Source organism: Vicugna pacos, chromosome 16 (genome assembly GCF_048564905.1).
Source record: "Vicugna pacos chromosome 16, VicPac4, whole genome shotgun sequence".
NCBI classification, from domain to species: domain Eukaryota; kingdom Metazoa; phylum Chordata; class Mammalia; order Artiodactyla; family Camelidae; genus Vicugna; species Vicugna pacos.
Window position 1 is genome coordinate 57,345,747 of NC_133002.1, and position 13,244 is coordinate 57,358,990.

The window sequence follows — 13,244 nt, forward strand, 5'->3', positions numbered from 1 at the left end:
GATGTGTCTCGGAGCGCAGAGACCGCGGGGGCCGGTTAAACACTGTACCTCGGGGAACGGAACCGTGAAGGCTAATTAGGACAAGTCGGAACAGGGAACAGGGACGTGGGGAGGGGAGCGCGCACTAAGGTGGACCGTGTCCAGGGCGATCTCAGGAAACCCAGGAGTGGGGTAATAGGACCCAGGACGACTTTTTGCCCACGGTTCCCAGTTGTTCTGGACTCGGCCCACGGTGTTAGGGACGCGCGCGTTGGCGTTCCCACGCACATTGGGTGACCCGGGGGCCCGGGACGGATCGCGCGTGCAAGAGGTGGGCACTATGTGTGGTGTGTCCACGTGTGCAAACTCTGGAGGGAAGGGGACGCAGAAGGCGTGACAAAGACTTTGTGTCTGAGTGTTCCCCTCGCTCTAATCCAAAGCAGCAAACAGTGCCCCGTGTGTGTCTCACGGGAGAGCCAAAGACTAGTTGTCCGCCACGGAGACGCACGAAGGTGGCCCCGCGCGCGTCTCAGTGCGCGCGCGCTGGAACATGCGGAGGGGAGACCTGCCGGCGAGGTGTGCTGGGCTGCACCCCAAACCGCTTTCCGGTGAGAAAGCAGAGTCCAGAAAGTGAGTGCGCGTGAGTGTGCGCGCGCCCGCGTGCGGGGGCGTGGCAGTAAACAGCAACAACCCACACGCCGGACTGGCCAGAAACTCCAATCTCCCTCTGCTGGAAAGGGCGAGTCGTCGGAGCCTGGAGGTGAGTCGGGGGTGGGGTGCGGGGAAGGGCCGCCTGGGCTTTGTTTCGGTGTGAGCCGATCTCACGTACCTGGAGCGCTGCGGGCGCCCGATAAGCGCCTGAATGGAGGTGATGTCACGGTGATGCAGGCGCCGGCCCACCCTCGCTCAGAGAAAGGCGCCGAGCTCGGGGAGAGGCCAGAAAGAGAGAGAGAGAGCAAGAGACGAGGCGCGGCCAGCTCAGCCCGGGTCCCGGGGAGAGGCAGGCCCCGCGCCCCGATCCCCCGTCCGGGCCCCGCCAGCCCAGGCCAGGGCTGGGCCTGGCCCCGCGCCCTGTGCCGAGTCCCTCCCACCCTCGCTCGCGCCCCGCCTGGGGCCAGAGTTGGCCCCCAACTCCGCGCCGGAGCTGGGCCGGCGGCGCGTCCCAGGTAAGGGCTGCTGCCTGCCCGCTCCGCCTTCCCTTCGGCCGCCCGGAAGAGTGGAGTCGGGTCGGGCTGGCAGGGGTGGGCGAGGGTAGAGGCCCAGGGGTGGAGAACCGCGGGCAGAGGACGCCGTTGCAACTCCAGTCCGTCGCAGAAACTTTCCAGAGCGGAGCGGGCTGGGAACCGGGGGAGTGGGAAGCCCGGTGCTGCGGCTCTGAGTTGGCGGCGAGGGAGAACTCCACAATCGGGGTCTCCAAGGACTGCCTCCTCCACCCTCGCTGCCTCTCTGCTCGGGTCTGCGGCCAGTAGTGACTTGAGGGCCGGTGTCCTCTCCGCAGCCCGCTACCGTGAATGGGGAGGGCAGGTTTCTGTGGCCAGAGGAAACGGGAGAAAGGCTGGCTCCTCTGCCCTTCGGTTCCTCCTTCCAGGGGAGCGTGGGTGTAGACCCCCGTATCCGGGAAGAGTAGGGAGGAGAGGGCTCTGAATCTTCCCGCCGTGTGAGTTCGGAATTTAATCAAAGACCCTTCACTTTTGGCATCGTGGCTTCTAGGTCGCTTCCCATTCCCTGCTCCTCTCCCACCCGCCGCCTCCAAAGGGGTTTCCTACGCCCTTCGCAGCCGCGGAGGTTGAGTTGTGCCCCTCCATCCCCGGACCCGCACTTTTAAATCCAGCAATCATTTAAAAAAACTCCATGATGTTGATCCTAAAGCACAGGGACCGGAATATGTTGGAAAGGGGTTTTGTGCTCCTGGAGGCTTCCTTCCTGTGCCCGTACTAGTGGCTGGGGGAGGGAGTGCCCCTCGGGAGGGGAGGCGCTTTCCAGAATGGCATTCTAGAGCGGAGGGACCCTTGGTTTGAGAATTGGCGTGTTTCAAAATGATGCGGGAATCTGGGGCCAAATCCCCACCCTCGGTGTGAAGGTCTAGACTGGGGTTCCAGGAAGCCCTCTACCTCCCTCCCCAACCCCCCAACTTGGGCACTGAGGTAGCTAGCGCCTTACAGGCACAGGCATCTCTGATCCCCCTCCTTACCGGTTGGTTTAAACACCAGAGCCCCCTGAACAGAGGAGTAAGGTGGCAGGACCTAACCTGTGGCAGAGAGAAAAGAGAAGCTGGATGGGAAAAACAGAGGAGGTAGGAAGACTCTCAGTGGGTCCATCCGTCTGTCTTCATGGGCTGGTGGCAGATGGGGGACAAAGGAAGGGTGGCACCCCTGGGTGAGCTTAGGTGCCTCTGGGACGAGACTCTAAGTGGTCATGTCTCTCTTGAAGATAACCACTGGCTGTGGGGTCTATCTCTTACTCTGTACCCTTGAATCCGGGAGACAGACCTGGGCAGCAGTGTGAAGCTCTTTAAAGGATGGTTCTCAGGCTTTTGTATGGATGGTCTGAGAGTGAGGAAGGGGATTGCTCTGGAAAGGTGAGAGGCCCTGGCTCAATCTGAGCCCACCACTTCGCTGAGGTCTCTCTGGATTCTGGAAGGGGATTCTGGAACTGGATCAGGCTGACTCAGACCTGAGCCGAGGGCTTGAGTGGCTGAGCCTAGGGAAAGGCCGATTTCAGAGGTGATTAAAAATGTTTGTATGACTGATTTCAGGAAGGTGAAGCAAAAGGGCCCCTTTGTCTAGAAAATAATCTGCAGCTGGGCTGGGCTGCAGCAGTCTTGGGGGGGAACCTCCCTCCCACTGCCCTCTTTGGTCCCACTGAGAACCTTAAAGCAGAAAACGTGACTCCAAAATGAAGGCAGAACTAAGGTGGGGACAGATGGGCACTGTGTCTGCTCAGTGAATGATTTTCAAATGCCTGCTATGTTCATTGCAAGACTAGATGTTGCAGGGGATGCTAAGATGAACAAGTTCATCTACCCTCGACCTTACAGCCTGGTAGGGGAAACACGTACACACACGCACGATTCTAACAGTCAAAGCTCAGAAGACAGCCTGGAAGTGCAGGCTTTTGGGACCTGCAGGAGGGAGAGTCTCTAGGCAGAGATGGTCTTTTTTTGTCCAAGTCCTTTCCCCCTTAACTGCCATCTTCAAAGATGGCATCCACTCACTGTCTGAATCTACACTCTTGGATGTTGAAGGACCTGGGGCTGAACTCTGAGCTTCCATGTCTTTAAGTCTCCTGCTGGCCTCCAGGGGTTACTGTCCTAGGCAGTGGACAAGAGCCAGGCCCACCTGGCTCAGTTTCCCCACTTGAATTGGTTTCTTCCTGTCTCCCTACTCACCCACATTGAAGTTCCCATGTTGGTGGGGCTGACAGACTTGAAGGGTGAGGTCCAGACCCACAGCAAAGTTAGGAGGAAATTGGAGTGAGAGCTGTGAAGCTTCCCTGGCCCTGGCTCAAGTGTCTTTGAGGTGCTGGATCCTGGCAGGAATGGATCTTAGAGGAAGATAGACCAGGAAGAGGGATTTGTAATGATATGGCAGTTATGAGATTTGAACTTGTAGCCTGGGGCTCAGCATCCTTTCCCCCTAACCAGGCCTTAGACTTTATTTGGGAAAGGATCCCTCAGATCTGACCATCATGCCTTACCTTTGGCCTCAATCTTTAAACAAGGATGAATGGGTCCTCCACAAATCGACTGCCTGTGCTTTTTGCTGGACTCAAATACAACCCTGGTTATGCCCTCATTGTGCAAAAAACCACCCTCAGTGGCTCCCCATTGCCTTTAGAATCATGCCCCAAACTCCTAAGGCCCTGTAGCATTTCCAATCTGTTGCCGCCAGCTGCAACCTCCCTTTACAAACTAAGTTTATACTTGGTGAACTTGATTAGATACTGAGGAAAATGCCTTTGGAAGGTCTTCTCTGTGGTCTTTCCTGACTCGTCAGCTGGAAAGGGCTTCTACCTCTTCCTGTAGCACCTTTTTCTCCCCAGAGGTAAATTCTTTGGTGTGACACTTCCCTGATTCTTTCTTGGGTAGGTTCCTTGTAGCCTCGCCTTATCTCTCCTCTCAGATTTTAAATACCATTAAGTCAAGGACTGTATTTGTTCATCTCTGTATCTTCCACTGCTCCGAGACCTCCTGGGCCTTGTCCCCCTAGTCACTACACAGTAAATATTTGCTGATTTGGAATAATTGTTCTAAATTGGGACCCCAAGTTCTAGCTGCTTTGCTGTGAGCCAGAAACACCCAAGATGGAGTTGAGTGTTCCATAAATTACCTCCTGAAATGGTTCAATATTCCTTACCCATTAGCCCTCTCCAACTCCCCTCTTTTCTTTCCAGTACCTGTAAATAAAATACAGTTTGTGCTTTATTGATTTACGATTACGCAAATTCTCCTACAAAAAGCTTATTTAAGTTGTGATGCAGGGGAACCATGCTTTCACACTGGAAGTCAAGAGAAACTTAGCTGTGTTACAGTGCCATTTATTTAGGGAATGCAATAGTAAATTCACATAAGAAGGTCTATTTATTAAGAGTTAATGATGGGTGTTGTTTGGGGAAAAGCAAGTTTAATTGAAAGATGAGGTGGTAGCTGAGAAGACAGGGGCAAAATATTTCCTAGGGGCATGTAGGATGTCTTAAAGGACTTTGGAAATTGCTTGATCTTTATTATGTCAGTTTCACGTAATTTATGAGTTTTATTTTCCCTGACTTCTTAGCAGTGTCCTTTCACTTGTCGATTATGAAGAGACAGTTTTTTATCAACTGAGATGTAGGATTTTTTGTTTGTTTGTTTGACATTAACTAAGCAGGAATGGCGAACACAGTAAGGGGTTAACGGTGTGCAAATCTACCCTTCGCCTTCAAAAGGGAAGAAAGGTGGGAGGATCATGCCATTTCCCTCCCAACCATTAGTGGTCACTATCAGCCCAGGAAAGCTTGGTTGCTGACTTTCTGGAGCGCTCCTGGACCCAAGAGGTGAGAGAGGAAGAGGCAGGGTTACAAATAATTACTTATACATAAGGGGTGATTTAAATGTGCAGTACCTGCCTTTCATAGAATTTTGGAATTTATAACATGCTTTTAGAGCATTTAAGTTATTTTCTGTTTTCCAGGTAAATGTAGTCTTTGATTGGAAAACTCATCAAGTTGGTCTTTAATTTCTCTTAGCCTGCCTCGCTTTTTACCTCCACTTCACACAGGGAAAATCCAATTGGTATTGAGAGCAGGGTTTTGGTTTTCCTTGGTGCCAGTCTACAGCACTGGGTAAGGCTGCAGTTCGGGATGGATCAAAGGAGTAGATGGGGTAGAAAGTGACCTTCCTGGTGTGAATAAAAGAACTTCTAGCTACGAAGCCTTGAAGTCTTCCATTATAGACTAATTCCTTCGGGTTCTGCTTTGCCCTTGCCTGGTTCTTGCTTTTAAAATGTTAATGCCTCACAGGAGAATTAAGTCATTAACTCCCTAGCTGGGAAATTAGTTGACTTTATCCTTGTGACTCCAGCAACTGAGCTTCCAGAGAATTTTGGATTCTGAAGAGAAGCGTTGGCACTAAAAGTGGGAAAAGGAAGGGCAGTAAAGGGAAGTGGTAGGCAGGCACGGGGCGGGGCGGGGAGAGTTGATACAACTTCTCGACCGTCTCTTCACTTTTTCTGGTTGCAGTTTATACCTGTTACAGTTGAATGAATGAATATGAGGCTAATTCTCGGTGGACTTGGGCATCACAGGGACAGAGTTGAGGGGCACAGTGTCTGGGCAGTCGAACTCTGGAAGTCCCAGGGCAGAGAGGAAGTGCTGAGTGGGTGGCACGCTTGGACTTACTCACAAACCTTCTCACCCCTCACCCTCACTGCAAGAGCTCAGGGAGTATTTGGACCCAGGTTGTGATTGGTGGAATGTGGGGAAGGGAGGGAACCTGAAAATTCAGTCGTTTCTTCCTTTTTGCATGACTAGAAACAGGGATGACAAACGGGTTTCATTTCATTTGCCTCTCTGGTCAGTTGGTATGACTCCCAGGAGTTCTGTGTTAAGAAGGACTCTGAAGCCCAGAGGGTCAGTCTCATGATCAACTCACCCAGGTTCGGGATGCGGGGAGCAGCAGCTTGTGTGTCAGAGTCTGGCTTGGAGGAGTGATTTTGCCTGTTCTCCCTCTGTCTCTAGGGACCCAGGTGGAGCCTGGCCTGGGAGCCAGGATGGCCGTCCACAAAGCCTTGCTGACGTGCCTCGGACTGCCTGTCTTCCTGCTCCCAGGGACTCAGGCCCAGAACTCTGCCCCACCTGGCTGCAGCCCGGACCTCAACCCCCTCTATTACAACCTATGTGACCGCTCTGGGGCTTGGGGCATCATCTTGGAGGCCGTGGCCGGGGCGGGCATCGTCACCACTTTTGTCCTCACCATCATCCTTGTGGCCAGCCTCCCCTTTGTACAGGACACCAAGAAGCGGAGCCTGCTGGGGACCCAGGTGTTCTTCCTGCTGGGGACCCTGGGCCTCTTCTGCCTCGTCTTTGCCTGCGTGGTGAAGCCTGACTTCTCCACCTGTGCCTCTCGGCGCTTCCTCTTTGGGGTCCTGTTCGCCATCTGCTTCTCCTGCCTGGTGGCCCACGTCTTCGCCCTCAACTTCCTGGTCCGGAAGAACCACGGGCCCCGGGGCTGGGTGACCTTCACCGTGGCCCTGCTGCTGAGCCTCGTGGAGGTGATCATCAACACGGAGTGGCTGATCATCACGCTGGTGCGGGGCGGTGGCGGCGAGGGTGGCCCTCTGGGCAATGGCAGCGCCGTCTGGGCCGCCGCCTCCCCCTGCGCCATCGCCAACATGGACTTCGTCATGGCGCTCATCTACGTCATGCTGCTGCTGCTGTGCGCCTTCAGCGGGGCCTGGCCCGCCCTGTGCGGCCGCTTCCGGCGCTGGCGGAAGCACGGGGTCTTCGTGCTGCTCACCACGGCCACCTCCGTCGCCATCTGGGTGGTGTGGATTGTCATGTACACCTACGGCAACAAGCAGCGTAACAGCCCCACCTGGGATGACCCCACGCTGGCCATCGCCCTGGCCGCCAATGCCTGGGCCTTTGTCCTCTTCTATGTCATCCCTGAGGTCTCCCAGGTGACCAAGGCCAGCCCGGAGCAAAGCTACCAGGGGGACCTGTACCCTACCCGGGGCGTGGGCTACGAGACCATCTTGAAGGAGCAGAAGGGCCAGAGCATGTTTGTGGAAAACAAGGCATTTTCCATGGACGAGCCAGCCTCAGGTGGGTCAGCGGACACGCTCCCCTCCCCTCCCCAGGTCCCCTTTGATCCCACGTGGTTTAGTGCAGGGCCAGGGCTAGTCTGCTGAGCACAATGGAAGGTTCTCAAGATAATCCAATTTTCTTCCTAAAAGTCCCTATTCCATTAAAAAAAATTTTTTATACAATTTTTTGGACTTTTTTTTTTTTAATCCTCTGGGGGATTGAACTCATGCCTGCTAAGCATGCCCTCGACCACTGAGCTATTTCCCTTCCCCACCATTGCATTTTTTAAAAAGATTTTTTCCCCTATATTCGTGTAATTCATGAATATAGTTTTATTGTAAAATTTTAAACATTATAGATAGAATTTCCCCCCAATGTCTCCCCAATTCCACCCCATTCCTTCCTGTTCCATCCCCAGAACCGATCACTTTTGACTGATGTTTTATGGCTAGGTGCCTCAGTTTCTGCGTCTGTAAAACGGGGATAATAATGGTTCCTGTTTCACAGGAGTCTTCTGAGGATTAAATTAATGCATCTGCCTGGCACCGGGAAAGTACTCTAGCAGTATTAGCTATTAGCTATTGTTTCCTATCATTATTACTTTCCTTCCACTGCTTGTTTTTCTATTACGTACATATCCATAGTCTTAGTTTCCTTCAAAAGTCTTTTCAGTTAAAACTTTTTTTCTTTTTCATAAAAGTACGTGTGCCACATGGTGATCTGAACAGCACCCCCTATCCAGCCAGCTTGTCCCCAAGCTCTTGCCCGGCTCTTTGTTAATGGCACGGGGTTCTCCTGGCCTGTGCCAATCCCTCTTCGAGAGCAGCGTGGGAGGCAAGGTGGGGGTGGCCATTCTCCGGGAGACTTGCCCAGATGCGCTCGCAGCTCCCTAAGGAAGGTGCTTTCCTCTGGCACTTGTTCGTGGTAAGGACCGCTGTCACCGAGCACGTCCTGAGTGCCAGGTGAGCCTTTCCTGAGGTGTCCGGGCACATGCACATGGCATGCTTTCTTAGCCGGCTGGCTCCGCACCCTTCATCTGCCATGACCCGGAAAGCCTGGACCCTGACCCCAGACTGTGCTGATCGAGACGTTTGGGGGAGCGCTTAAGACTTGAACTGCCTGATTGTCGACCATCAGCTCTGGGTCCTGTGCCAGGGGTCAGAGGCTGAGGCAGGGGAAGTTGCTTTCCTCTACAAGGTGAGGTCTCCGTGATCCCTGCTTTGGGGAAAGGAGTGATCCTTGCCCTGCCAGGCACTGGATCTTTGACCTGCCCACTGAGTCATTGGTCCACGGGCATGGCCTGGTGCCAAGTGAGCGCACCGCGGATGGGGCGGGGGCGGGGCAGTCCGTGAGGCCAGCGGGAGAGACTTGCAGACGAGGACAAGCGTTGGGAGGAGCCTCAGCTGCCTCCACCTTTGCTCTTAGTCAGGCCAGAGAGTCCTCAGCCTTTGTCCTCAAGGCAAACACTTCTGGGGCTGTGAGGGTTTGTTTCCTTTCCTTTTATTTTTTTCTAAATGGAAAAATCAATGGAGGGAGCCTAGCACTTAGGAGGCCCTCTGTAGCTGGGGTCCCTGAGAGCCTGCAGGAGCCGGGCATCCGCTGTCCCGGCCCTCGAGGCCCCGCCTGCTCTTGGACCCCTGGGGCTGGTCAGCAGCTTTCCTCAGAACCCCTGGGGACACCTGGCGGGGTAGGACAGATCTGGAAATCAACACCCCTGAACGCACGGGAAAGTGTTCCTGGAGCTGAAAATAGCTCTGGAAACTTGCCAAGGGGCCACAGGACAGGATGTGCATCCTCAGTCCCCCTGGTGGGGCTCTAGGTCTTGGGGAACCAGGGAGTCTTGGGCTAGGAGGGTCTCTGCCGTATTTACCCCAGCACCTGGCAGCTGGCCCACAGCGGCAGAGGCCAGAGCTGGAGGCTGGCCATCCTGGAAGGCGGCCGAAGGCCCATGTGCCCCTCTTGGCCTCTGGCCCCGGAGGACGGATGGGAATGTGAAGGTTGCTGACGGGAGCGTTTTTTCCTGAACTGTCAGGTGGGGGGGTCCCCACACTGTGGGCGAGTCCGAGGAGGGGGCCAAGCAGCATCGTGCTCTCTGTGCATCCAAACAAAGGGATGCTGGGCTCCGGAAAGGCCACCACACCTAGAGCCTCACCCCCGGGCTGGCCTAGCCCCCTTTCCCTCTCTCTGCCCTCTGGGGAGCCTCACTTGAGAGCAGGAAAGGGAGCTGAGAGCCCAGCCCTGGCACAGTTCCTGTGTTTCCTTGCAGGTAAGAGACCGGTGTCACCGTACAGCGGGTACAACGGGCAGCTGCTGACCAGTGTGTACCAGCCCACTGAGATGGCCCTGATGCACAAAGCCCCGGTGAGTGGGGTCCCCAGGTCCCCGCACCATGTTGGGGCCATATGGGTGAGTGGAGGCATCTGAGGCATCAGCCTTGGGGAACCCAGAGCCCCAGCTTCTGATGCCCTTTTCCCTGGAGTTGATGTTCCCACTGCTTTCAGCCACTGTGGTGTGACCTGCCTGCCCCGTGTCATCGGGGCGTCACACACCCACTGAGGCCAGATGCTGTGGCTCTGAGCTGCCTCTCTGAGCTGGTGGGAGTGGCCAACATTACCCTAAGCAGGTTAGGGAGGGAAAGGGGGACCTTGATCAGGCAGGTGCCATCCTTGGTAGACAGAGGACCACATGGCAGGTCTCAACCACAGCTGTCCCAAGAAAGCCTCCAGCTCCCTTCCCCCTACCAGCAGGCAGCAGCTCTTGACCTCACACCTCCCCTGGGTTCTGGAAACCAGATGCTCCATTAGCCAAGGGAGGGGGCGGGAACAGGAAGCAGGGTGTTGGAGGGGGGTGAGATTCTTCCTCACTCCATATATGTTCCTCCTCCCCGGCTGGCTGGCAGTCGCTGTGGGGAGAGGTCAGTGACCCGCCTTGGCAGGATGCTGGGAACAGGAAGCAAGGGAGGTCAGCAGGGTGGCGTTCTCATCCCCCACCTCGCCATGAGCACCAGGAGCGGGGTGAAGCCAGCGCATTCCAAACTTTCAACCCCAACCCCTTCCCTCTCCCTGAGTCTGGACCTGGGGCTGGGCCAGGGAGAGCAAGCCGTGGCCAGGAGCCGGGATGGGCAGAGGAGTCCCTGAAGGACGTGAGCAGAGTCTGCCAGGCCCCAGCCGCCCAGGGTGCCCCACGGCTACTGCTGACCACCTGTCTACACTGAGTCCTGCTCCTGCGGGAAGGATCTGGACCCACAGACACTTTATCTAACACAGTGGCTCCAAGAACACGGGCCCTAGATGCCCAACATTACCATCACCTGGAAACTGGTGAGCCCAGTGGTGTGATGGAGATGGTGAGCCTCTCTTCAGTGACGTCACCTTGATAACTTGGCGTTACCCAAGCCACGATGGGAGTAACCACCCACAGAAATCTGCCGACGCTACAGACCAGGGTTGGCAAACATCTACTGGCACGCCAAAGGGTGGGGCCCGCTAGTTGTGGGTGTGGCTTAACAGACAGCCCAGGTGATTCTGATGCACAGCTAGCTTTGAGAACCCCAGATCTCGATGGTCCAGGAGCTACAAGGATAGGGGAAGTTGGAGGTTGCAAGGGAGGACCACCCGGGTCTGAGTTGATTGAAGTTAGCGTGGGGCGCTGGAGCTGCCGGGGTTTGGTGGGTTTGGTGGCAGCTCTCTGCCTGGGTTCGTCTCCCCTCCTGGGATGCCTCAGGATTCTTGGCACCCCACAGCCGGCGTCTCTCACCCTTAAAGGAACAGGACCACTGAGGCTCTGACCATGTTCCAGGCACAGAATTTGGGTTTTAAATTTCCAGTACTTAAAGCACTCAAACCAAAACCAGTCAGGTTTTAAGTCTCTAAATCAGACTGGCAAGCCCAGACTCCTAGATAAGAAATGTGTGGGACACCTTCAGCCAGGCACAGCGACAGCTACAATACGGTTGGAGGGGTTAGTGCCACTGTGAGCTCAAGAGTCTTGGAGGAAGGGAGCCTGGGCGTAGAGCCGGACAGGGGATAGATGCGCAGTGTGGTTCACCCTCCATCGGGCCCCAAGGTTTGGAAGCAGGAAGGGGCTGGAGACGGGACTCTTCTAAAAAGAGCCATCCCCTGTGTGAAGCCCCAGGACCATCAGAGGTGGCTAGGGGCCTCATTCTCATGCTCAGAGGCAGGGCCCTCTGCAGGGTGAGATAAGGAGCTGGAGGTCAGGGGCCAACCCCTCCATTTCCCGATGCAGAGTCATCTATCCCAGGCCGGCACTGGGGCTGGGCGGGGGGCAGGGGGGCGCACAAGGAGGGAAGGGGGAGCTGGCAGGCACAGCCCTGCAGGAAGCAGAGTGTTTGCACATCCGCCCCGGCGGAACCTGGCTGTGAGACCGCCTGTTCTTCCTTCCAGTCCGAAGGAGGTTACGACGTCATCCTCCCACGGGCCACCGCCAACAGCCAGGTGATGGGCAGCGCCAACTCCACCCTGCGAGCCGAAGACATCTATGCGGCCCAGAGCCGCCAGGAGACCACACTGCCGAAGGAAGGCAAGAACTCTCAGGTCTTTAGAAACCCCTACGTGTGGGACTGAGTCTCAGCACCAGGAGGAGGCGGGCAGACCCGGGGAGGCCCCTGGGCCGGGGCAAGGATCTTCCCAGGAGCCCGCTGTCTCCCCCTCCCTCCCTCCTCGCTGGCTCAGGGCAGGTCATGAGCCTCTGCCATCTGCCAGTGTTCAGGTGGGTGTCCCCACCGACTCCTCAGTGTTTGTGGAGTCCAGGAGCCAGCTCGGGCTTCATGCCAGGGCCACCTCCGGCGGTCACGCTCCAGCCAGATAAGTGTTCTTCTGCGGGTGGTGGCTGGTCAGCGCCTACATTCTCTGGAGTCTTCGGAGAGAGTCCTGCAACCTTGAGAGACTTCGCAGGCGCTTCTGTCCTGGGTCCTGCTCCTCTGTGAGGAGCAGAGGAGCCTAATAAACACGTTTCTGCTTTATTAACCCTTCCTCTGGGAGTGTCGTTTCTGATCTGGGCTCCTGGCCTCCGATGATCCGCTCCCTCACCGCGGCCCATGGGTGGTTCTGTCTTTGTCCTCCTCCCTCCGAATCCAGCTCCGATGAAAACTTCTGCTGACCTTCCGTCTGTGCAGTTAAGTAGCTGGCACTTCTTCACAGGGAAGGGTTCTTCAGCTGAGCCTGGGTCCATGTCCTGTGCGATCAGAATGGACCTCTGGACCCGTCTCTGAGCCCTGGTCTCGTCCAGCACCTGGGCTTGTCTGAAATCAGGCAGCTTTCCTCTGGGACCCCTTCCACGAGCCCTCCTGGGTGGTGGGGCACGGAGCAGGGAAGGCGGGCCCCCCAGCAGGCAGTTCCGTGGAGGGTACGTGTAGGGGCAGATGGGCTGACTTCAGCCTCTCTTAGTGGGAAAGGTGGTGAGGACCCCTCAGGGGATGAGGTGGGGCAGACTGCTCCGGCTCTGAGATCACACTGTGTGTGGAGGGGAGGGAGTGATTCAGAGAGGACCCAGACTTGTTTACAAAGGTGGAAAGAGTTGGCCAGGTTCTGGTTGGTTTCACTCCTGGGCAGGAACTTAAATGCCCATTTGCTCAGTCCTTTATGGTAAAACCTTTCCACATCCGCTCATTTGAATTCTCAGGGCTGCCGGGTGGAAATGTGGGCAGGACCTACCTTACTCTCTCCTTTCCAGAGCCCAGATTCCAGAACCAGACCATTTAAGGGTTAGACAGGGCCTTCAGGGTAAGTTACTGGTGTAGCTCTCCCGCCCCCTCTTTACAGGTAAGCTGACTGACTCAGAGAGGCCACAGCTTCTAGAAGTGGCCACGCCAAGATGGGCCAGGCTTCCTCAAGACCTTTAGCGGGTCCCAGCGGCCTGGATCGGACAAGCAGCAGTGCCCTGACCCTTGGCCACTGGTTTAAGGCTTTGCAAGGGGATTGCCAAGCCCATCCCTCCCAGGCTTGGGAATATTTCTCCCCAAGCCA

General features: G+C 55.9%; 1 protein-coding gene across 2 annotated transcripts; it reads left to right on the top strand.

Annotated features, from left to right (window-relative positions):
* The first annotated feature begins 456 nt into the window (after window positions 1-456).
* GPRC5C (G protein-coupled receptor class C group 5 member C) lies at window positions 457-12,245 on the top strand. Of its 2 annotated transcripts, none has more exons than XM_006199360.4 (4): window positions 457-739; window positions 6,193-7,278; window positions 9,527-9,621; window positions 11,664-12,245. In XM_006199360.4, the coding sequence occupies exons 2-4, from the start codon at window positions 6,225-6,227 to the stop codon at window positions 11,841-11,843; spliced, it is 1,329 nt and encodes a 442-aa protein (XP_006199422.1). In that variant the 5' UTR covers window positions 457-739; window positions 6,193-6,224; the 3' UTR covers window positions 11,844-12,245. The 2 variants fall into 2 exon arrangements, with proteins under 2 accessions (XP_006199422.1, XP_006199421.1); XM_006199359.3 differs by lacking the exon at window positions 457-739 and adding an exon at window positions 750-1,145.
* The last annotated feature ends 999 nt before the right edge of the window (window positions 12,246-13,244 follow it).